At 35.7% G+C, this 25,728-nt stretch overlaps 2 protein-coding genes across 3 annotated transcripts in view; one reads left to right on the top strand and one right to left on the bottom strand.

Moving 5' to 3' along the window:
- Nucleotides 1-25,728, bottom strand: part of LOC6577914 — a 186,356-nt gene that overhangs the window by 111,476 nt on the left and 49,152 nt on the right. The gene's annotated exons all lie outside the window — the stretch shown is intronic.
- LOC6577918 (aminoacylase-1) lies at nucleotides 6,242-9,246 on the top strand. The gene is made up of 6 exons (XM_002003813.4): nucleotides 6,242-6,402; nucleotides 6,489-6,833; nucleotides 8,213-8,359; nucleotides 8,423-8,706; nucleotides 8,767-8,900; nucleotides 8,957-9,246. The coding sequence occupies exons 1-6, from the start codon at nucleotides 6,312-6,314 to the stop codon at nucleotides 9,162-9,164; spliced, it is 1,209 nt and encodes a 402-aa protein (XP_002003849.1). The 5' UTR covers nucleotides 6,242-6,311; the 3' UTR covers nucleotides 9,165-9,246.

Consider the following 25,728-nt stretch of genomic DNA (forward strand, 5'->3'; position numbering starts at 1 on the left):
CTCGAGTTGCCTAAATGTGCGAGCAACATTTTTGTTTTGCATATTTTAAGGCGCAAGGGTCGCAGCTCGAGTCGAAAAGCCAGCCGAAATGTCAACGGATTTCTGTGTGAAAGGCAAGAGTGAAATTTTGTGTTGATTTTTGGATGTTGTGAGCAATGTGAATTCAGGAGAGAGAGAAAGAGAGAGAAGAGAGAGAGGGAGAGAGATAGGTGGAGAGAATTAAAAAGAAAGATCCCAAATATCGTAAAGTCTATCATAAAGAGTGAAAAGAGAGAGTGAGAGCGGGAGAAATACTGATGAGCGAAATAGGGAGAAAGAGAGACAGAAAGGAAACAAAAAGAAAATAATAAAATAATGAAAGAGCGGGACGAGGCGAGACATAACATTGACGGCACAAGACAGAGAGAATGAGAAAGAAATGCAAAGAAAAGGATGAAGAAATAGGCAACGAAAATAAAAGAGATAGAGAGAAAGAAAGAGAGAGAGAGAGAGAGAGAGAGAGAGAGAGAGAGTGGGATACATGTAGACAGAGAGAAAAATCAGAAAGAGAGTGACGCAGGAAAATGAGATAGATAAGGAAGGAGGAGATAGTGGCAGGCATAGGTGGAGCAAGAGCGTTAATGCGACTATGAATGCCGAGAACAGGCAAGAGAGCAAGAAAAGAAGTGAGAAGCAGAATAAGTGAGAGAAGCTGAGCTAAGAAGACAGATTCAAAGAGAATCAAGTGTGAGATCTTCGCCAAAGAAATTAAAGCGAGTTACTCTGTTCATATCAGTGTGTCTGATTTACAAGAAAATCTCTCAGTTTTAATGTGAAGTCGTTATATCAAAATGAGAGAAAGAATATATATAGAAGAAGAAGAAGAAGTCAGACAAACATGCCACAAATAAGCATCGTGAGCTGTCAAATCGAATCATCAATGCGGTCAGACTTGCTATCAATGTGGAGAGCCAGCATGTCTTGGTCTCAGCTTAGTAAGCTGCAAAATTTTACCTTCCACAAGGTGAACAAGCGTAAGACGATTTTTGACCAAATGGTAAATCCTCTTGATAATTTTGTGACATTTATAATAATAATTTAAGCGATTTGATCTGAATTGAAGGTAATAGAAATAGATTCACACCACTTTGGTCGTCGTCCTAAACCTTGAAATATTATTTAAATAGGTCTTACATCATATCCGTGGAAACATATAAAACATGATCTTAAAAATTACACGATGATTTATTGAAGATAATTTGAGTGCCTTACCAAAGTAATAAAAAAAAAAAAATGAAAAATATAAAAAAAGAAAGAAATATTTAATTATTTAATTTAATTTATTAAACTAAAAGTTGAAAACAATAATAATAATAATATTTAATTATGTGAAATAAAATTACAAAGCAAATCAATAATATATATTTAAAAAAATTATAATATTAATAAATAAATAAAATTAAAAAAACATTTGGAAACCATATCTAAATATTATAATATTATAAAATTTCACCAAGTTCGAATTCGTTAATGCACTGCTTAAATTTTCTTATATCCATTTCAATCAAACCCAGCCATAAAAAAAGCGTATTCACTATTCGCGGCTAATAAACTCGGTCCCTAAATGTTGATGACCATTGTGAAAATTTGTTCGTCCTTTTGCTATAGTTACTGCTTGTGTTGTTGTTTTTGTGTGGTTTCTGTTTTGCTTGGTTGCCAAAATAGCAAATAATATTATTGTTCAGCTCGGTGGTTCCTGTCCAGCTGAGCAGAGAGCTCAGAACTACAGAGCTGAAGAGCTTCAAGATATGGCATCGGCTAATAACGATGACAATGAAGCTGATGATGATAATGATGAGGGCCTTCAATTAACTGCAATTCAATTACACAGGCTGGCTCCAAGTTCTTGCCCAGCCCAGCTGCTTTGCACAACAATTAATTAGGCAAATGGTGGTCAAGTAGCTCAATGAAAATCGCAATCAATGGGGATGAGGTAGATATGGACGATATGGTAATGGCAGAGTCTCTGATTAGGCTGTGGGGCTTATGTAACATTCCAATTAACTGTGAACTCCAGAAGACCAATAGAGCTTTCGATACGCATTTGAAATGCAAATGCCAAAAAAGGACCCAAACCCATTGGGGAAATCCACTCGGTGGCCACGACATACGACAGTTTGTGCTACGAAAATATACATATGTGAGAATGCCACTGACTGCAGCATATGTATTTTCAGCTGTGCTATCCTTTTGCCTCAGCATTTGCCTTCTGCCGTCTGCCGTCTGCCGTCTGCCATGTGCCTTCTCTCATGCCACGGACGTAGTTCAAAGTCAAATTCCGTTTCATCTGCAGGCGGTTTGCCTTATTTTCTTTAGATTTTCCCTAAATTAGGCAGCTAGATAAAGAGAGAGAGCGAGAGAGAGAGCGAGATAGAGAGGCGGATAGATAAAGAGAGAGATGGCCAGCAAAACTCAATGTTGTCGTATTTGTTGTTATTATTTTTGTTGTTGCTGCTGCTGTTGTCATGTTGTGACATGTCGTGTTTATGGGATTTTGTTACTTTTGGGTTTTCGTTCGTCTGGCTCCTTTTTATTTTCATTTTTTTTTTTTTTTTTTTCTTGTGTGTCGTCTTTAGAAAATGATTTCATTTTATTTAGAATTTTGTGAAATAAGATATTTATTTGGTTCTTAGTCGGTTTTCGGTCTTCGGACTTGGCCTTTTCCAAATTGGCAAATAAATAGAGCGGCTGTCCGGTTTGGTTCGCTGCTCGCTTTGTCGCTTTTTGTCAGCTTGGCTCCCAAGTCCCCAAGTCAATTGTTTGACTTAGGTCAGTCCTTGGGCGCCTCGCATTCACATTTGTTTGGCTTTTCGCAGTGTATTAAACATTTTTCTTCTCTATTTTCGTTCTCCTTTCTTTCTGCTCTTTAGCTCTGGCCAAAAGCAAATTAATTTTGTCATCTGTTCGAGCAGCTCAATGGAAAACTTAACTTAAAAGTGAGTTCGTGCTGAGCATGTGGGACAGCTCCTATTCATCGATTTGAATTGCAAATTGATCTGGTCTGACGGACTGCAGAGAGAAATATGAAAATGTAAGCCTTCCGAATGTATAGACTTTGATTACAAAAATAAACGATATACGATTAGTAGGGTGTGGGCATGGACGGGGACGTATTCACATAGAGCTGGTCCCAAATTTACAATTAACATACAGACGTTGAATGCTTATGCTTTGAAAGCAATGCACAACTCTTTGAGAGCAGCTCAGTCAAAACTAGAAAGCTGATTAAAGGATTGTAAAGAAAAATAAAATGTTATTATATGTGCTGCAACAGAGACTGAAGATATGTTGTACTTTTTGTAGAGCTAATCCTTCTATCATTTAGACAGTCATAAACATACACATAGTTCAACAAAAATATACATATAAGCGCACTCATACACATACACACTGATTCACACACACACTCATACATTCATAGAAATACTTATTATGCAATTTTTGCTGCATTTATTCTCTTTCATTTCAAATGTTTGAATAAATTCAGTTCTAATTATTCAAATTAAATGTAGCAAGAATAAGAAAATAAATAAAAAACAAAAGACAAACGCTTTTAAGTTTTGTGGATATCAAAAATATATATAAAATGCATAAGCTTTGTAGAATTAAATAAATCAGATGTCTCTGGATTGTTTAATTTGAAATAACTGTTTAAAATCAACGTAAAAATAAAAATTTCATTATTACTTGATTGTCTGTTTTTATAGACTAATGAATTCAATGCGTTTCTGTCGTTTCGACATTTTGTTTACCTATATAGATATGTATATGTATTTATACATATAAACTACATGTGCATATTATTATTACACACTTCAAATATTCCTCTCTATGTTGTCATATAAATCACCCAGCTACCTCAATGTCATTAAACTATTTTAAATTTACAAATTTAAATTAAGAAAATATTAAAAATAAAAAAATAAAAAAATTTAAATTTAAATTTAATTAAACTATTTTAAATTTCTTTTATGAGTAAACACATTTAAGCTGTATATATCTATTGTGAAATATTTCTGTTATATTAAACTAGAGCTTTCCATTTAAAACTCCCACAAATGTATTCTCTCTATAAACTCCCATTAATGTCCTTGCTGCTCCAAATTCTACTAATTACCATCATATTTTGTATTTATTATTTTCGTGTTTGCAATTTAAAGCGTAAGTAATATTTATTTTAGATTCTTCCTTTTGGCAAAAAGCCTTCTTAAAATGCAATCATTTTCTGCATTCATTCTGTCCTGGTCCAAATAATTATCGCTTAATGATGTGCACAGGCATAAAACAACAGCAAGCAAACAAACAAACAGACCAACAACAACAACTTTGTTGAACTATTCATAAATTGTCTGCTCTTGGCAGTGGAGTAAAAGTTTTGTACGCTAGAGCTCCTGCCGCCTCCTGCTGCCTCTAACTACCCAAACTTCCACTTAAAATTAGTTCAACGAACTTTCGTATTTCAGCTAAACGACTTGGCTGCATTTGAATTTCATATTTCAACTTCTGAAATGCATTAGCAAGAAACTCTAAATACATATATGTATATATGTGTGCATGTCTCCTGCACTTAATATTGCCAAATATATGTTATTCGTTTGTCTAAAAGTAATATATTTATATAATTCCAAGGCTAAGCTGATCAAAGCGCTGGTCTTCCATAGAATTACAATCATATTACAGCTCCATAGATATATCTGCTCATCTGCCTGTATAAACACAAAGCATTTGAGTATTTTCAAGTCAGTTCAGTTCCTTTTATCCTGGGCCGTTTGAAAATGGGGAAAAAGAGTCGAAAAGATTTGTGAAACTGAATGTAAAGCAGGTGTGGTGGAACATGAAGTACATATATTCTTGCTCAAGGCATCAGACTGAGCTAGCCATGTCCGTCTGTACGACCGTCCAATTGATTACAGATATCTCGTAAGCTACAAGTTCTAAAGACTTGTAGACACGCATTTCCGCATAATCGATTATGATCGATAAATTGATTTCGTTTCTCGAATACTTCGTTTTGAATACTGTTGGGCTTCAGACTTGCTGTGTAGCTTCAAGTTATGAACATAAAGATTATATAATTTATTATTTTAAACCAAGCTCTCTTTGCCAGGAGTTTGGAATTAGCCTTGTCAAATACATAAATTTAAATGTTATTAATACGTTCTAACTGTTTAATAGAGGGTGCCAGTCATTCTACGAACAATCTTTTTCTCAAAAAGGTCCCCAAAATATAGCACACACTGTGCATTCTTTTTTATAAAATAAGCGTAGAATTTTTTTAATTATAGCTCTTGGTAGGGTTCAGGTTTTATTTCAAAATAAAGTAATTTTTCAAATTGCCACAAATATTATGTAAATTTCCATATTAAATAATTGCGGTTGCTTACTATCTTATCACTCTAATACTAATTTAAATATTATAAAGTCTGTGAAAATTTTAATCTTGTAATAACAAAGGCGAGTGAAACTGGAATATGTTAACAAAAAAATAGCAACGACCCAAATTTATGAATAATATCTTATCAACTTTTAGTGGTTAATGCTAGTTGTTAATGGGCTGTTTTAAAAGAAAGTATGTGAGTTGTCTACTATCTGCAAAAGTTTTATAAATTGCATTTAATAAAATTTTTAATTAATTTACCGATTTAATTTAATTTGAAATTAACTGCAAAATAGCCCACAGATTACGAGAGACTAAAAACCGATATACCTCGTGTCCAGCTCGAAGCATTCATAACCTTCCTATTGTTAATCTCCGCCGTTGGCTTATCAGTGCGGAGATTAGGCATGTTTTACATCAATAAATTTGCATTTAAAATGCACTCAAAGAAAAGATATGAAAATGTTGTTGTTGGCTGTTGGTAAACCTGTTGTTAAGTGGATTCCGTATCGCCACTGGGAAGCTCGCTGGAAATCGCATAATTCATTGTGAAAGTCTTTCGATAAGCTGACAAATATATTTATGCAGCATTTATCTGGAACTGGCAAACCATATCGAAGCGCAGATATAGAGTGTATAAACATTTTTCCAGCTGCGGCCGTCAATTAGAGTAAATTATTTGTATCCGTCATAGAGCTCGCCGCATTTATCAGATTGGCTTGCAGCACTTGTGCCCCGCCTCCCGTCGCCCATAACCACATTCAGCGGGAAGTAACTTAAGCTGTCGACTATCGCGACCTCAGTGACTCGAGTATATGATTAGATTAACCAGCGCACAGCTCGAGCAGTTCCATTCCAACGGTTGAGCGAAACACACGTTCCTCAGTTCGTCAATATGAGCACCGAGCAGTGGGAATCCAATGAGGAAATACAATACTTTCGAGACTATTTGCGTATACCGAGCGTTCATCCCAACCCCAACTATGGTGTGCATTAAAAATTGTGTCAATGTAAATTTAATCCGCTTAATTACATAAAAAAAAAAAAAAAATATGTATTTTAATTTACTCAGCGCCTTGTTTGGAGTTCTTGAGGCAACAGGCCGAACAGCTGCAACTGCCGCTGGCTGTTCATTATCCATTCGATAGCGACAATCCCGTTGTGGTGCTCACCTGGCAGGGCCTAAGGCCCGAGCTGCCCGCCCTTCTGCTCAACTCCCACATGGATGTGGTGCCAGTGTTCGCCGATAACTGGACCCATCCGCCCTTTGGCGCCGACATCGATGCAGAGGGTCGAATCTTTGCCCGCGGCACCCAGGACATGAAGTGCGTGGGCATGCAGTATCTAGCAGCTATTCGGGCACTGAAACGCAAGGGAATCAGGCTCAAACGCACAATACACATCTCATTTGTAGCAGGTAAATATTTGTTTATATCTTATAAATATGGTTTGCAATGTACAATATATTAAAATGTATTGAAAATATGATAAATAATACTAAATATATGATAATAGACTATATATATTCTAACAATCATGGAATGCATATCAATTGCTAGACTCTAATAATATATAATTATCCGTTTTCTGTATAAAATTTTCTGTTTAAGTTCGCAGCTGCCAGCTCAGCTTCGAAATGCAACACGAGAAACAGAATTAGAGACTTGTGTGATTATTCAGAATAAGTTGTTTGTCAAACTGAAATATAGAAATTATTCAATAATATCAGAGTAATAAAATTCAGCTGATCAGTTAAAGATTCACACATTATCTGATATTACGATATTGTATATAAAGTTTTTTTCTCTTCATAATTATATCTTCTATTGAAGAGTTCAATAACAGTCTTATAAAAATCATTCATGTGGCATGAAACATTCATAACTACTGAATGCAATGAACAAAATTGAATTTTCGAATATCTATGTAAATTAAACAGTTCAAGAAATTGTACTTGATACTAAGCTGCAGAAAGTCAAACTCTATATTAAAGCATTTGATTGAATATTTTTATCCTGATTAATAAAAATTCAATCGACTATTTCTTAAGCATTAGAGTAAAAAAAGAGTAAAAAAAAAAACTTTAAAAATCTTGAAATGCATACAAAATGTAAATGTAAAAATAAATATGCTTCACAAAATAATAAATATTTTTGATAGTTCAATAATTATTCAAAGCCTGATTGGTATTTGCTTTTCTTCATATTATTTATAATTAGTAATAAATTATTATTATTATATATTTTTTTTAATATTATATCTTGAAGCCATGAAAAATTACTTATTGATTTATTTAACATATCAATATTTTGATTATTTCCTAACATAAATTAAAAGTAGAATAATTTGATATACTTATTTGTATATGATGATTTTGTTGATATTATTTAATTTCAAAATATTGTACTTTTTTATAAAGGTTTTTTAAATTTAATTTTTTTCTTTTATTTTAATTTTAATTTTTTTATAAATATTATATACTATATATAAAATTAACTTTTTTATCATAAATTTAATACTTTTTTCTAATTGTTTTTTTTTTTTTTAAATTTATTTTTTATTTTTTTATTTTTAACAACTTAATTGTTTTCAATTATTTATTAATTTTGATGGAAGTATATATATATTATGTATACATAATATTTTTATATTTATTTTATAATGAACTAAGAATAGTTTCTATATATATATTTTTTTTTATTTATTTATTTTTGTTTTATGTATGCTTTATTTTATATTTTATTTTTATTTTTCATAAAAAAAAAAAAAAAAACAAAAATTACAAAAAAAAAAAAGATGAAGAAATGGGAGGACGCCGCGGCATGCGTCCCTTTGTTGAAACTGAGGCATTTCGTGCTTTAAATATTGGTTTCGGACTAGATGAGGGTCTGGCCTCGCCCACAGCTGAGTTTCCCGTTTTCTACGCAGAGCGCAGTGTTTGGCGTGAGTTCAACTTGAATCTTATGTACGGCACATTACGTCTATTGCAAATATATCACGTTTAAGGCATGACCTTTAAGATATCGGGCACGGCTGGCCATGGCTCGCTTCTGCTGCCGAACACAGCTGGCGAGAAGCTGCACTATATACTCGATAAAATGATGCAGTTGCGTCGGCAGCAGGTGGCACGTCTCGAGAATAATCCAGAGCTAACAATAGGCGATGTCACAACCATAAATCTGACCCGCATCGGTGGCGGAGTGCAGAGCAATGTGGTGCCACCACGGCTGACAGCTGGCTTCGATGTGCGCCTAGCGCTCGATGTGGTGCACGACAAGTTTTACGCACAGGTGAGTGCCACAAACTATATTTATATAAATTCATACACTCATGCTGAACTGTTACCATAGTTAGAAAAGTGGATGGAGCAGGCCGGCGGAGGCATTGATCTGGAATTTGATCAGAAGCATCCATACGTGCCAGCCACAGCCATAGATGATAGCAATCCCTTTTGGCTCGCCTTCAAGAGCGCCACAGATGAACTGTAAGCCGACATTTTACAGCCAAGAATTATTTCTCTCTTATCGATTCGCTTTACAGTTCGCTTAAGATTCGACCACAAATCTTTACGGGCGGCACTGATAGTCGCTACTTGCGCAAGTCGGGCATACCCGCCCTAGGTTTCTCGCCCATGAATAATACGCCCGTTCTATTGCACGACCACGATGAATGGATTGGCGCTGATACATACCTGAAAGGAATTCAAATTTACGAAAAGATTATTAGTAATTTAGCTAATGTGGATTGAGGTAAAAATCATTGAATACGAATGAATAAAAGTTTTTTCATATGCATACAAATCGATCGATAGTAAACATGATAAATACGAATCCTATGGCCAGATACATATTCATAAATATTTTTGTCAGGCATATTTTTATTGTTCTTAATAAATTTATTTATTGAGACCCCTAAAATAAATTGATCTGTCCGTTATATAAAAAAATATTTTATTTAAAATATAAAAAATTGATATTAATAATATCATAATAATTTATAATAATATATTAATTTTTATATATTAATATGTTTATAATATATGAAGAGATATAATATTTAAAAAGAAGTTTAATGCAATGATAATAATGATAAATATAGAATTTATTTTTGTCATTATTATTTTTAATTAAGAATAAAACAGAGTCCAATACAAAACAGTTGTAGGACTTTGATCCGGATAATATAGAAGATATTCAACATTAAAGGAAAGCATAAGGAATGCAATATTCTGCTGACACCCATTCCAGGCCTAGTAAAAACTACTTTATTTTCACAACTCGACTAACCATGATGATTCAATTGATGATGTTTAATGCATTGAAACATGTTGCAACTGTTAATGCGATTTAATGCCCGATTGCCGTTGGTTTTACTTATGACAAATTGAAGTGATTTCTGAATTTCGACATCAAATGGAACTCGCTCTGGAAAATATATGAAAAGTATATATAAATTATAGTTAATTTCTTTGCTTGCCCACCGCGCGGTAGCTCATCAATTACTGTGGCGAGGCGGTGCAAGGGGACTGGGGAAAAAACTCAATTAAAGCGCTAATTAATTTATTTGCGTAACAAGCCATGTTTGGCCGCAAACTCATTAAGTTGTCACATGTAATCAGCGTACGGTTTGTCCAGCCAAAAAATGAAAAAAAGGAGAGAGAGGAGCAAAACGATGGAGTTTTTAGAGGCGAGAGCAGTCGAAACTAAAAACTAAAATTGAAACTAACTGACCAGCTCCGGCCGGAACATGGACATAGACGAGCGACTGCAACCGGACAGGAGACACCGACCAAAGGATGCCGAGCGCAGGACACGCTGCATGGGCAAGTGAGCAAACTTTGGAGCGTTGCAGCCGCCGCTGAACTTTTAAGTGAGTGACTTATTTTTTTCGTCTGTCCTGGCAGCAGTTGCCAGGCAGCTGCCGCAACGAGAGGGCCATGATGAGTTTACACAGAGATACCAAAGCTCAGTAAAACAAAAAAAGTTAGCGAGAGCGAGAGCGAGATAGCTTACATCGATGCCAGGCAGCCAAAGTGTCGTCGTTATCGTTGCCTTTGATACGAATACAAACAGAAGGCCTCAACTTAATTGAGATGACCCAGGCGGTGCCACCCACTGCCAGTGGGTTGCTTATACAACTTTCGAGTCAAGTTGAAAGCTAAAGCTACTTATTTATATTGCTGGTGAAAATTTGAAATATTTTTAAAACTTTTAGCTGTTTAGCAAAAAAATTATATAGACAAAAATCAGATATATGAGACATTCAATCATTGTATCAACTGAATCAGTTAGGACGGCTGGCTCTGTGAGTTGGTAAATCATTATTCAGAAGGCCTAATAGTATGATAGGCTTTAATGTTGTTAAGCAGTCAATTAAACCAGTCAGGCATTCAGAAATATGATTACCTATTTAATTAAAAGAATCAGCCAAACAGAGTTCATTCAGACACAATATGTGAATCATTTATTGAAACAATCTTAGATGATCTGTCAAAAAGAGATTCAGTTACTCCATCTAGGGCTTATATACTCAGTCAATCAGTTGGTTTGCAAACCAATAAAATATGCAGTCTGGCCATAAGTAAGCCAATAAGTTTCCTTCAAGCATCTGCGCCCTAAATCAATCATGATAAAGTCGAACATACACGATATATTTTATACATATTTGAAGATGGAATTTTCAATTAGAGCTATCTTAAGCTAAAATCATCTAATGCTGCATTAAATAATACGCCGAATAAAAATCAAATTGAATTGATTGAGAATATTGATTATTTATATATAAGTATAAATAAGTCAAATAGAGCTGAATACTTCGATTTTCAATAGCAAAAACTACTCTTTAATCAACTGGGAACAAAAAAGAGAACATTCAAAAGTTTTTAATTATAAAATAGATTTTGAGGCACAATTGAAAAACATCTAAATCTTATTATTTACAAAACTCTACATAAAATTTGACATATATTAATATTATAAAATTATAATGAATTGAAAAAAAAAAGCAAAACCCATTCTAAGCAGTATTCATACTTACAAAAAAAAAAAAAAAAAAAAAAAATTTTTTATAATTCCAAAAATTGTTCAAAAATTATTACAAATAAAATGAGTTTCTCAATCAGTACTTTAACAGCAGCCCTCTGCATAAAATCTACTAGATGGCCAGCAACGTTGCAATATAATTAAAAATCTACTAGTTTCTCTGCCGTCGATCACTGGCAGTTCATACATATCATGACAGCGCAAGTGACGCGTGTAAGTTACGCTTACAAGAAACTGTAGAGAAATGAAGAAAAAAAGTTGAACGTCAAGGCTGAAGCAGGAGCAAGTTTTCAGCGTGCTGCTGGCAGAGCCACAAAAACTGAACTTCGGTTTAATTTTTGTCAAAATGCAACGTTTCAATATGGCCACCAGGGAGAAGCAAGCGATATGCACAAGTGTGTGTGCATGTGTGTGGGTGTGGGTGTGTGTGTGTGTGTGCAGGTGTGTGCAGTGTGCTGCATATTGATGACGTGATTTGCATTTGAATATGCGGCCAACGTGACGTTCTGCTGCCTGACATGCTACTCAATTGTGGTTGTTGTTGTTATTGCTGTTGCTGTTGCTGTTGTTGTTGCCTCGTGCGCTTCGTAATTTTCACACGTTGATAAACTTGTTTTACCGCTGCACAGTTGCTGCATGTGCACTCCTTAGCTGCGTCGCTGCAGCTGCTGTCGTGCCTCATCATTGGCTGCGTCCTGTTTCCAGCCAGGTGAATTTGCCCCCCACCTCTCCCCTAGCACCAGCACCATCAATATTTTTTCATTGTTACCAAATGCGTTTAATTGGCAAAAATGGCTGCGTCGTTGCCAGCCAAGTTTGTTGCATAATTTTGCCGGTGCTGCTGCTGCTGCTGCTGCTGCTGCTGCATTGTTCCATCCGTTGTCCGTTGCTTGTTGTCCTTGCTGTTTGGCTTTACTTTGCTGCCCTCGCCTAATTGCAGTGTTTTGTTTTGCTAATTTCCTTTGGCCATTGGCTGCGATTTCTCACCATTTATCGAACTGCACCCAGCTTGGGCAACTTGCTTAGCGTTACTTAAAATGCCACCAGATTCGCCTGGGACAAACATTAAGCATGTTAAATGACTCAATTTGCATCATTTCGGAATTCATTTCGCAGCGGCTACAAGTTGGCAAGTGATGGAAATAGCATAATAGGTAGATGCATGTAACCGAAATGGAGTTGATGAGAAATGGAGTAAGGAAGACAAAGTGAGAGACAGGCGAAGCTCAGGAACATAGAGAAGAATTTGGATTAATCGAGAGAAGTGAAGACCAAGGGAAATGGAAAGAAGAGGAAAAAAGAAAGAGGGAGAGAGAGAGAGAGGGAGATGAAGAAAGAGAGTGAGAGAACGAGAAAAAGTGAGAGAACTAGAGATAAATAATAAGATATAAACAGAGAGAGATAGTGTGTGAGAATGAGAGTGAGAGAGAGAGAGAGAGAGAGAGATAGAGAGAGTAGAAAAGAGTATGATAGAATTAGAGAAAGATAACGAGAGAGGGAGACGGAGGGAAAGAGTATTGCGATAGAGAGCGATGTGATTTAAGGAGAAAAAGAGAGGTGCGTTGATCGAAGTGGTATAACAGAGGTAGAGAGAGTGAGAGAGACAAAGTACAGCGAGTACAAAGAGAGAAAGAGAGGGCGAACTACAAGAAGAAAGATTTAGAGAAAGCATCTATATTTCATTCATTTCTCGCTTTTTCTTACTCTACATATTTAGGAATGTGGGAAGAAATAAATAGATAGATAGATCGTAGAATTTCATGGACATTTTTCCCTAAATATAAAATTCGCAAATTGGGCAGAGTTTCTCCTTTCAGCATATTCATATACACAACTACTAAAACGTTATATATAAATAAAATAAAGTAATTTAAAAAAATATAATAAATATAAGTATAAATCAAAAATCCTCACTGTATTTAGCTACGCGTTGAATTAAATACCAATTGACGGTTAGTTATACCATAGTGAGCAAAGTCATGTTTCACATTGTTTGATGCCTAAATTTCGCACAATTATTCGCTCTCGCTTTCGCTTTCGCGTCGCATTCAGGACTCAATTGGTATGCATAATTTCAACGTGAACTGGCAAACATTTGTATACAAAAATGCACATATATGAAGAAATAAAGAACTCTATTGTTGAATTCAATTTGAGCGATTGTAAGAGTTTAATTCCACAACAATTCGGCATAAGAATTCGATTCGAAAAAGCAAGAGAAACCCCTGCAGAGCTTTTGTTCGATGGCAAATTGTCAGTGAGAGGCAGAGGAGCTATGCCAACTGAATGCTAGCAACATTTTGGGTGAGGCATGGCCACCTGCGGCGTCAGCTCTCTGGCCGGGCAGACAGGTGTGGCACTCAATAAACGCCATAATGACCACAACTGACCGCAGGGCGGAGGGAATGGGGGGAACGGGTGACGGCAATGGCAGCATTGAAGCTGCTTAAACGGTAGGAGGAAGCACACCGTTCAGGGCTGCAAAAGGCTGGCCCTGGCCCGACTACCTGAGCCCCATAATTCAGGACAAAGAAATTACGTAGCCAGGCAATAAAAGAACTTTTCGCCACAGCGGGGTCAGAATTGAGGGACAGAGTTTTTGGGCGACTGCGGGCGCCATTATCATTGGTCGTATTAAAAGTTTTGATGTTGCTCAAATTATTTCTCGAAATTGATGCCCAAGGATTAACTTTACCGCAAAGGCAGCGGCCACAGAACACAGTAGAGCACTGTGAAGCGCCCAAGAAATATAATAAAGGACATATTTTTGGACAGCGGTCGCAAGTTTCCTGGAGTTTTCTGTTTTTTTTTTTTTTTTTTTTTTTTTTTTTTCTCGTTTGTCTCTGGCTTTGGCCTGGCGGCTGCACATCAAACGGCGTATCACACCGCTGGGGCGCTGCCTGCCACGCCCACCGCCGCCCATTCGTCGCCACTGACAGCTAGCCACCTACCGTGCCACATGATGATGAGCAATGATGATGAATTCTTTGGCTTTTGCCTTTGCGGTTCTGCGCCCAGTGCCGAGCGATAAATTTCGATGCGGCTTTTTGCGTTTACTTTCATCTTCTCGCATATTGTAGTCTCAGCTACCATGCGCCGCACCCTTTGTGCCCCACCCACCGCCGACTGCCCATCTACAAACACCCCGACCCCGCTGCAGCATCAACTCTGCTCTGTACTCCCCATCTGACTGACACGCCACTCATCAGCTGGAAGCGTTTCGCGTAACTTTCGTCGACCCATTCCCAAAAAAGATTTTGATCGAAAGATACCCTGTAAATGCATTGGAAATATGTAAGCTTTAATCTCATAATGGAAGACATTTTAAAAGTTGTCATATAAAGAAAAGTAGCTAAGATAGGGGAGTTATAATGGTCTTATTCTTATCTGTGATTGATTGATTGATTGCTTACACAATAAACACCTTGAGCTACACATGCCCATATTCCTAGACACGAAGAAATCAAACTTTTGTAAATATTCTAAATTTGATTGAATGATTGAATGCCTCTCTGATTGATGCCCATTGCAGCTATTAATTGTCTAACGTCTAAATATTTCTTCATTTTAAAAAAGCTTAATGAAAATTGATTCTAGAATTTGCATCGTCTATTACGAACTGCCTCTTGGAGCATATATCAATGTCATAAATTCAAATGCCCTCTATGGGGCTACAAAAACGTAGTAAGTACCAAAAAAAGGAGCAGTAGAAGAAGAAGAAGCAGCAGAACTTTGCCATTCGCCAGTTGCATTACAAAGAAGTTTTCATTTCCCAGCGCGCCCGCAGGACATTATTTCTTTGGAAGCCCCCGCCACGATTTAGGAGCCCTGGTGGCTTGTCAGGCCATTGCCATGAATGTTTCACTCTGAGTGTGTGAGTGTGTAGGTGTGTGTGTGTGTGTGTGTGTGTGTGTGTGTATGTGCGCACATGGCTGTGCGTATGTCCAAGTTGGATATCTTTGTTTTCTTTTCTTTTCATTTATTTTTTTTTTCTCTCTCTTTTTTTAGGACTTTTCTTTAACGCTTTTTGTTGCAGTTGTCACAAGTTGAAGCTAAACTTGTTGCAAACTTCGGACGATGTAATTGGGAAAAACCTATGATTTGAGAAATTACTTAATATGAAATATTGGATAGATACGAATGAATATTGAATACAAGACTGAATTGAATAAATTGAAACTATTTGAATAAGTTTAACACAATGATATTTAGTTTATTAATATAAAAGTTTCTTAGAGAGAATAGAGAATGATAGCGGATTATGAATGTGAATGGAAATTTGAGTATGAATACATCAAGAATATCTGTGATTAAGATGTTGTTTTGATGTATGTTTAAATTAATTTGAGCGATAAAAGAATTATGTAAATATTTATATAAAAGCTAAAAAAAAACTATAAATATAAAGTTGAAAATTAATATTAGTTGTAGTATTTTAATTTCAATATAAATATTAATATGAATGTGATTATGTATGTGAATGTATGAATTATTCGTAATGAATAATTATTAGCTTAAATATTAATATACAAAGGCTAGAATATAGAAGGGAATATGAATATGAATATGGTAATTATGATATATAATATCGAATATATGTAGGATTATGAATCAAGTATGAATTAAAGAAAATAAAAATATAAAAAAATAATAATCATAGTAATAATAATAAAACAGAAAAAATGTTAATAATTTAAAAACATTAATAATTTAATTTAATATATGAATGCATTTAAAATAATAATATACAAAGGCAAAAAAGAAATAAGCTAAAATTTAACATGAATACATTTAGCATTTGAATCTGACTTTTTAGTGATTATTCATAAATAAATACATTTCATTATATCTAAGATAGAATGCTATGCGATAGCCTTGGCGAAATTGATTTCAAATGGCTTCATCAAATAAACATAAAGAAACTCAAGAAAAATGCCCAAAACGTTAAATTTCAACCAAAACAATCGAAAACTCATTTTTCTCGCAGTATTTTGTATGTGTATGTGTGTTTTCTTCTTATTTATTTTGTACCCTCGACAATTATCAAAATCGTTACACATCTTTATTCCCATATGATTTACTTTATGACATGCCTTTTGCCATTTTCGAAAGCTTTTCGATTTTTGCGTTCATTTCCGGCTACGGCTTATGTTTGCTCTTAGCAGTATATACGCTGTAGTGACAACTGTGAGAGCGGGTATATTGGGTGGGTTAAGTGGAATCGATATTTGAATATGAATATGAATCAAATGTAGACATAGAGATTCATAGAGGTCACCCTGTGGTGATATAGGAGATATTTATAACGGAACACCGTCTTGAACTCAGATTTGATTTGATTCATCTCTCGGCTTGGCTCTGATTCAAGGGTATTGCCGAGTCGTTTATAGCAAATTGCTTTTTGGTCTAAATGTTCGTTTTATTGCGCCTTTCCGTTGATCTGTTTTTATAGCCTGACGCCAGCCGCGCCCACTTTTCAGCACTGCCTGTGCTCTTTGGGAATTGTACAGTCCGTTTTTTTTCTCCACTTTTGTGCTTTGTTACGAGGTGCTAAATCAAGTTAACGTTTAAGTGTCCGTTTAGTGCCTATGTTAAGCCTGACTCCCATTCTCCATTCCTTTCCCTCTTGCTGCCACTCCTTCTCCGGCTGCCCTGTCTCTCTGCTCCTTTATTATGATTTTGCCTTTTGTCATAAAGAGTTTTCCTGCATTGCTTTTTATTGACTGTAAACTTTATATTTTTTAATATTTTCTTTATGTGCTGCGATCTCTCTCACACGATCATTCTATCTCTCTCTCTCTCTCTTTCTCTTCTGTTTTGTTTTTTGTTGCTTCTTTGCAGCTTGTAATTGTTTTTTAAACAAAGTTTATAACTTTCATGCTGCCCGCTGCTTTATTCTTAGGGGCATACAGAGTTTTCTTTTTATGTTGTTTTTTTTTTTTCGCCGTTTTTCTCTCAGTTTTAATTTGCTTGTCTGCCTTTTAATGGCAGTTGTTATGCAATTTTTCCAAAAGAAAAAACTTCAATTGCATTTTTCCTGCTTTGTTGCAAAAACAGGCGCAGTGAGTGCGTAATTAAAAATATGGAAATTCTCACAAGATTTTTCGCTGCATAGGAGGGACAGAGCTGGGTTGATGGGGGGCTGCGGATGGTAGAGGTGCGGGTGAGAACTTGAGTATTACAGAAAATATAACTATGAAATATCTAATGAGAATAGTCGTATATAAGTTGAAAATGTTAGCTTATGAAACGTTGAATATGTGAATATTTTTGAGAGTTGTTCTGATAATATGTGCTAAATATCATTGGGCTGAACCATATTAAACTTCCAGCATTTCAATTAGCTTTTGGAGAACCATATTAAACTTCCAGCATTTCAATTGGCTTTTGAAGAAATTCAAGGACTCCAAATTAATGGGAAAATCTTTGAATGGAATGAGGAAGTTGGAATATCATAAGAGAGTTAGAGTTGCCTTTTTCATTGAGCCAAATATCACACAGGTCAGCTCGTAGTCACCTGCTAAAAATTGATTTGCACCGGCTGTGCGCCAAAGTGCACATTGAGACAAAGGCATTAAAATCAAAATTAATTGCTCTACGACATGCAATTGGAATAATACTTATGCGCCCTTATGGCTGTTTTAGATGTGTTCGCAAAGTTGAATTTTATTTAAGAGAAATGGCATTTGACAACATTTGCTAATTTTACAAAACGTTAATAGATCAAGCTCAAACATCAAATGTTATTTAAACCAACACATAGTAAAAGCCCTAAAAATACATATCCTTTTTAAATTTCACAAAAATTATGTCTGGTTTTTGAATAATGACAATTTGAAAATTGGCTACCAAAAATTGCAATTTGAAGGCACGTGCTTTTCGAACATAACATCTGACTTTAACAGTTGTTAGTCTTAACAGTGGGCTGTTATTTAACATTTTAAGTATAGCACCTTAAAGTTTGGAGTTTTATTAATAAATTATAAATTTTCATACTTCGATAAAATGTCGGCCAGTCTCGACTAGAGCTTTCTTACTTGTTACTTATGTGAATCCGTTAGGGTGGATAAGTAATATTAAATTAATTTTAATAGTTTTTCATCAGCCATAATTACCCAGTCAGTTCGTTCGTTCCATGTTCATTCCCTTTATTCACATAAATTTCACCTATATTCACTTTAACTTTGGGGAATTTCATTTCGCTCTACCAATGGCAATTGTCAACTGCTGAAGTCGTTTATTACATGTCGAATCTCTTTGATAAGTGCAACACGCAAATTTCAATTTCAATTTCAATTTCAATTCAATGCAAGTGCATTTCAATTGCATTGATGTAATCAACAAATAGAGGATAAAACTAAACACACATACACACACACACTCTCTGTCCTTGTCTCTCTTTGTAAAAATCTTGCCATCGTATTGCATTATTGATGCTCTCGTTGTTTTGAGTTGAATGAACATATTTTGCCTTGACATACATTGCATTGTTTAGCAAACAAGAGTGTCAAGACCCTAGCTGCTGCACCCCCCTACTGCTGCCACACCCACACGCATGCCATAGAAATGAATCAGCTCTGCCGCGCCGCGCTCTGCCTCTGCCACTCCGCCGCTTCCATCAAGGCTGAGTGTGCACAGTTTTTGTTCAAATAACACGAGCTTGTACAAGAAAACCAAACAGTAGCAGCAGCAGCAGCAGGAGGAGCAGCAGCAGCAGGAGGAGCAGCAACAACTTGCACCAAGTTGCAGCAACAACACAGCAATGACATTTTGACTGGCAGTTGCAACAGAAACAGCAACGGCAGCTCAAAAGACAGTGTTGGACAACGGCTTAAAAGAGACACGCATTCAACGAGTGCGAAATAAAACAGAGAACAAAACATACGTTTGCTGCTCAACGGAGAATATGTTGAGAAGCGACTAAAGTATACCCTGTAGTAGATTAAAATAAACAAGTTGTACTGCGAAATGAAAATAAAATATAAATTCAAATCATTTCTAAAATATTTAAATTTTATATTATAATTTATACTTTTCATTGAGCACCGACTAAAATATACCTATACCCTATGGAAAAAATTAATAGTTTTATTGTAAAATAAAATAAAATATACAATATACAAACCAGTAATAATGCATTAATGAAATATTTAAAATTACAATTAATGATTTTTTTTTATAAATTATAAGATGAAAAAATGTTTTTTTTTTTTTTTTTAATTTTTTTATATTTGTCTATAAGCATTTTTATATTATTTTTTTATATATATATATATATATATATATATATACTGTATTTTGATCATTGATCATTAAGAAAGTTTATGTAAAAATTATTTATTTTTGTAATTCGCAAACGTATTTTAAATGAAATAAGATTTATATAATATAGGCATTTAAGCTAATCAACAACGATTAAGTCTAAATCTAACGAATGAGCTCAAATTGACTAAGGCTGCAACTGCACAATCAATGGCGTGTATATACCCTAGCTACACGATTAGTTAGGGTATAACGCTTCCATTGCGCGCTGACGACGCTGTTCATAAAACTTGTTGTGCGCTTGTTTGGTTAGGCTCTTGTTGTTTCCAGGTTGTTTGCTTCACACACACACACACACATAGGCACATACACACACATACACATGCATGTATAGATGTTATATATAATATATATAAACTTAATGTCGTTGCTTCTGCTTCTGTTGTCGACATTGAAGTCTTCTGTTCACAAATACTTAACATGCCTGTTCGCTATTTACACATCTGCACTTGTTGCAAATTGTTTTTATTGCAATTAGAGAGCAGCGACTAGATAAGAAAGTGAAACAGTGACACAGTGAAAAGGGAAAGGAGAATAGAACGAAGAGGAATGGGAAATCTTGGCTAATAAACCAAATTGTGGATCTACTTCAAGTTTTCCGTTTTCCATGCCCCACACACATTTTATTGAGTTTGCCATCGAAGATAAGAATAAACATGCTTTGGTTATTGATAGAGTGGAAAGTGGAAAGTGGAAGGCGCAGAGTGGAAAGTTCGTCCTTAGTCAGGTGCGTTGGGCAAATACTTCAATTGACAGTTGGTTCAAGCAAAGTTTTCCGCTGCGACTACAATGAAATGAAGTTTTCAAGTTTTCCCATAGCAGCGCACATATTGTGAAATTGGACTTTATTTGCGAATAGATAATAGATAAAAGATAATATATAGATTGTAAATGTTTTCTTGTTGTTGTTGCTATTTTTGAGTTTCTTGAAGTTTATGTGGAAAATGGGCAAATACTAATTAAAGGAGTTGAGGATTTTATCTCAGTTAGGGTATTTTTGGCTACCCTGGATATATGCATATAATATAGTAGACAGATCGCTGATTTGTAAAGCAAATATAATATGCTTATAAATATATATGTACAGTTAGGTATCAGAAACTGCTGAGTAATGTAAACTTATTTTACTCTAATACTTTTATTTTTATAATATCTATGAACAAATATTGGGTTGAGTTAAGGGATCGAGAAAAAAGTCAAAAAATTACTACTTGTATATGAATTCAAAAGAATTTGATCAATCTACATATACCAAACTGGGAGTTTCTAAGTCTTGAAACATTCGAAATATATTTAAATAGCTGAAGCTATAGAAATATCGATTTCATGTAAATCAATTAAAGTTATCGTTGAAGATTTTATTATCATTTCAAATATTATACCTATAATCCGTTTGGGAAGTAAAATAAAATAAATAAACTCAAGTGTCTAAAAATATTTGTATATCAGATTATTTTAGCCTAAAAATACTTTGAACTTCATTTTATTATTTTCCAAGCCATTTAACTCAATGAAAAATTCCAGCTCTTTTCGCATTTCTTAGATATTTGTCGTAAAATGCAGAACTAAATGTAATTTACAGTTATTTATTTATTTTAAATATTTGTTTAAGTGTCTGAGAAAATTTTAGGAAATTCATCAATTGACACTTTTCCAAGTGGCAGTCGAAAGTGCGTGAAAAGCAATTTTCTGGTATTTTAAGCAGTTTTTAAGCATGTTTTTTGTTTGAAGCTCCATTAGGCAAGCACAAAGGAAAGAGAACAGAGATTTGTAAATTTCAAATACCCTGGGAAGAGAATGAAAACGGTTAGATTAGTCATACATAATCATGTATGTAGGCTGAGACTTAACAGTAAGAGAACACATAGCTATTAAGGCACATAGAGAAAAGTATACAATCAAACGAGTGTAACCCACTAGCAAATACCCTGTATTATTGCTAACAGCAAATTTTAATTAATCGGTATATATAATTCCTTTAGTTTACGCTTCTTATTATCACTAAAGTTTTGAGTTGAAGTTTTAATAGGGTATGTTGTCGTCGTCTATACCCGCCTGTAAATATTTCTCGGCCATTTTGTTGCTGTTGTTAATTGTCGGTTCGGTAAGCTGCAAAACAATTTGAGGTCATTTAAACTAAAAACCAATCAGCCATAAATATTGCATTTTTGGGGCCCTATAAATTTTGTCTGTTTGCCACAAAAGGAAGAAAGAAGAAGAAGAAGAAGAAGAAGAAGACGAGTAGCAGCAGAGCAATGTGTGTCTGTGTATGTGTGTGTGTTGGCCAGGGAGTCGAGCCTGTCTGACTGACAGCTGCACTCATTGAGGCAATTTGCTTAAGTTACAAATTGAAATATTTGCATTTTATCTTAGAAATGCAAATGCAGCATGAACCCGCCCCCCACCCACCAACCCCGCCCAGCTCAGCCCCATCGTCCAGGCTGGGCAAAGTATCTGTGCAAACAATGCCAAACAAATTGGCTATTCAAATCCGCAGACAACTTACAGCAGCACCACCAGCACCACCAACATAACTCCCCCACTCCCACACACAGGCGAGTTAAGGATCGGGTTCAGGATCGAGCATGGCTCTGTGGCTCACACAATTTATGCGTTTTCCCCCTCACTTTGAATGCATTTTGCAATTTTCATGGGCTGCCTTCATTTTGCTACCATTTTTTCTCTCTCTCTCTCTCGCTCTTTCTCTCTTTCATTCCTTTTTTTTTTTTTTTTCTTGTGCAGAGCTTGCAGCAACTAGAAAGCCATTAAGATTACTTTCTATGGCCAGATTTGCGTCGCCTGCATGTGCGAGCGAGAGGCAAAACATGCAAGAGTTTGAGTGAAATGCAGCAATACGGCAAGCGAGCAGTAGCCGAGGCAGAACTTTACTGAAAGAGAGGCCTGATGAGATTTTTGCCAGTTTCTCTTCTTTATTTAGTTATTTTTTCTTACTTCCTCTTCTTTTTTTCTTGCCGCACACACAAATGTAAATGCACACAGCAGGGTATGCAGCTTGTGTATAGATTGTTCAGCAGTTGATACAAAAGAGTATGTGAGTGCGTGTGAGTGTTTGCATGTGTGGGGAGTTTCAATAGGGCCAGACAATTGATGAGGTTAGAAAACTTAGCAACACAGGAGCACAATGCTAGAACTGTTGCAGTCGCATAAGCTGAAGCAGTAGCAACGTAAAGAAGGCTTAACCCTTAAGTGTTTCCATTACGGCTGTGACTTTTTTTATAATTTAAGAATAAAATGCAAGAAAAGGTTAAATTATTGGTTTGGGTTTTATTTAAATTTTCTCATTCACAACACATACGATATTCAATTGAAAAATAAAAATAAAAATAAATAAATAAATACAGGTTAAGTCACTCAGCTGTGACGACATGTTGCGCAGAAAATGCGCATATGTATGTAAGTGTGCATACATGCATACATACACTCACACCCATGCACATGCCGACGAAGACGAATCACTCAAAAGAAATCTGCAAATGTTTACGATTCGCACTCAACACGAAAAAAATTGTTTACAATTTCACTCAATACACTCTCTTTCCGCTCTCCCCGCATTAGCGTTTTGGTGCTGGTCATAAAGGAATTGCCGAAAATTGCGGGCAGCGTTGCTGCTGCGCTGCACGCTGCATTGACTTTGTGATCATTGCTTAGATGACTGCGCAGTTTGCATTCTCTTGCGGTTTGCCTTCCCTAAGTGCGAGAGCTGTGCGGTGGCTATTTTTAATTGAGCGTAAAATTGGCGTGAAGATTACAGCAATTTTTAATGGCGTTTGCGGTTGCTGTTATTCCTGTTGTTGTTGTTGTTGTTGTTGTTGATACGTAGAGCACAAGGAAGAGACGAGAGAGACCAATGAGCGGCACTCCAATGCAACGCATCCTCGCTGCGCAAATTAGTTTTCCAGCGCGCTCCTTGCTGTGTACACGTGATCAAAATCGGTCGAGTCGGAAGTTGCGGAAAATTCGAGTGCATTTGCAATAAAACCAATTTGGATTATTGCTCAGTGTTTGGCATAACGGTTATTTGAATTAGTGCCTTGTGTTAACAGATCAACCAAAGAAGCAATAAGCCGGCATGCCAGTGTTTGTCAAGCTTTAATTGCTGGCTCCTATTGTGGTTGCATTTGTGAAAGGAGTTGCCAGTGAGTGTGAGTGGGATGGAATGACTGCAGGGAAATAAGTACTATGGTATAATAAGCATGATTTACGTAGTAAACTATATAAATATATAAATTCATATAAATTTGTAATTCTTATCATATATTTCTCATGTTAGAACTGAAAATATATTACAGGGCATTTTGCTATCGATAACCCAAAACAGTTTACATACCCATAATACAATACATATATGTATGTATGTACATAGAATAAACAATAATATATATATATATATATATATATATATATATTTATTTTATACTTCAAGCCTTCATAGGGTATTTTTAATTCGATAGCCAAAGCAAAACAAATGTTTTTCATCATTTGCTTTCCATGCCCATTCTTTGTTCGTTGCTTTGTCACTGCGCAAATTAAACGCTCTAAGGATTCTTTTGCGTTCTACCGCAAAATACTGAAAACAAAAGACAAAAATTTTCAATTCCAAAACGAAATTGTCTTTTATTTCAAGCTCATTAGCTTTTAATGCAATTTCATGCGGCTCAACGCGCCTCAATTTGAGGCACGCGTAAATGTGTCAAAAGCGAGCGGACGTTAAAGCAGAAAGGGACTCGTATATACATACATATATATGTATGTATGTATGCATATTCCTACACACATATACATACATACACACATCGTTGTGCATTATATTTTCATGTGTGCAATTGTTGCTGTTATGCCATATGTTTTTCTGACTTGGAGAGCATCGACTTTTGTCGTCATGAATTAAATTCTTTGCTCCATATTGTATGTGGTTTCTTTTTATTTATTTTTTTGAAGTAGCTGAGAAGACGTTTTAACATTTTATGCAAATTTTCTTAAATATTTATGGAAATGTAGCATATTGTGAGAGACTGCGTCAAAATGGCAGCCAAGTAAATATGTACATTTGCATGTGTGCGTGTGAGCGTGAGTGTGAGAGCGAGTGCGAGTGCGAGTGCGAGTGGCGCTGCCCACAAATGTTACATCAACACGAAGACACACTCATATACACACGCATACTCACACATAATCACGGAAGGCTGAGAGCACAGGCATCAGCATAAATTTTAAATAAATGCTACAGAAAGAGAATATTAAATGCTGTTTTGTTGTTGCCTTCTTCATGAAATCCGCTTTACACGCGCTCTCCGTATCCCTCTCTCTCTCTCTCTCTGTCTCTTCCTCTCTGCCTCTCTTGAACTAAACGCCTAACTCGCCGGTTGAGCTCTTTGGCTAATGTACCTCAAGACATTGGAAAACAAGCACAAAAAAACAACAAAAACGAAAGAAACGCAGCCCGAAAAAAACCAACCTCAAATTGCCTTCAGGTTGAAAGGTTAAAGGCATTTCAGCAGCAGATCAGAGTTGAAGCGCTTTTCATAAGCTTTCATGTTTTAGTTTTGCATTTTGCTGTGGTTGTTGTTGTTGTTGGCTGATGACGTTTGCATATTCTATTCATATGCTGCCAACACACTCACACACATGAAGCTTAGCCGGAATAAGAAAAGGGAGAGAACGTCTGACAAACAGTTATTTGAGCTGATGTTGCAATTTTTTTTTTGTTTTCTTCTTCTTCTTTTTTTGCTTTGTTAAAGCAAATGCTTGTCTATGCCGAGAGAGAGGGAGTGCGAAAGAGAGCAGCCCTAACGAAGTAGCTGTATGCAAATGTATTTGCCAAGTGCCAAGGCGACAGTTTTATTGAGCTTATCTCAGCTGCTGTATTGTGTAGTGGGCGTGCAAGCGAGATGCCAACAGACAATTGACGGACGTGCCGATAAAGTGTGAGAG

This window comes from Drosophila mojavensis, unplaced genomic scaffold (genome assembly GCF_018153725.1).
Source record: "Drosophila mojavensis isolate 15081-1352.22 unplaced genomic scaffold, ASM1815372v1 contig_49, whole genome shotgun sequence".
Taxonomy (NCBI): Eukaryota; Metazoa; Arthropoda; class Insecta; order Diptera; family Drosophilidae; genus Drosophila; species Drosophila mojavensis.

What these genes read in the sequence shown, in the direction of transcription:
- LOC6577918 (XM_002003813.4), top strand. Translation starts at nt 6,312, where the DNA reads ATGAGCACCGAGCAGTGGGAATCCAATGAGGAAATACAATACTTTCGA. An exon ending in ACACATCTCATTTGTAGCAG is followed by an intron (nt 6,834 to 8,212) that starts GTAAATATTTGT and finishes AAAAAAAAAAAG; the next exon opens with ATGAAGAAATGGGAGGACGC. An exon ending in AAGAGCGCCACAGATGAACT is followed by an intron (nt 8,901 to 8,956) that starts GTAAGCCGACAT and finishes TTCGCTTTACAG; the next exon opens with TTCGCTTAAGATTCGACCAC.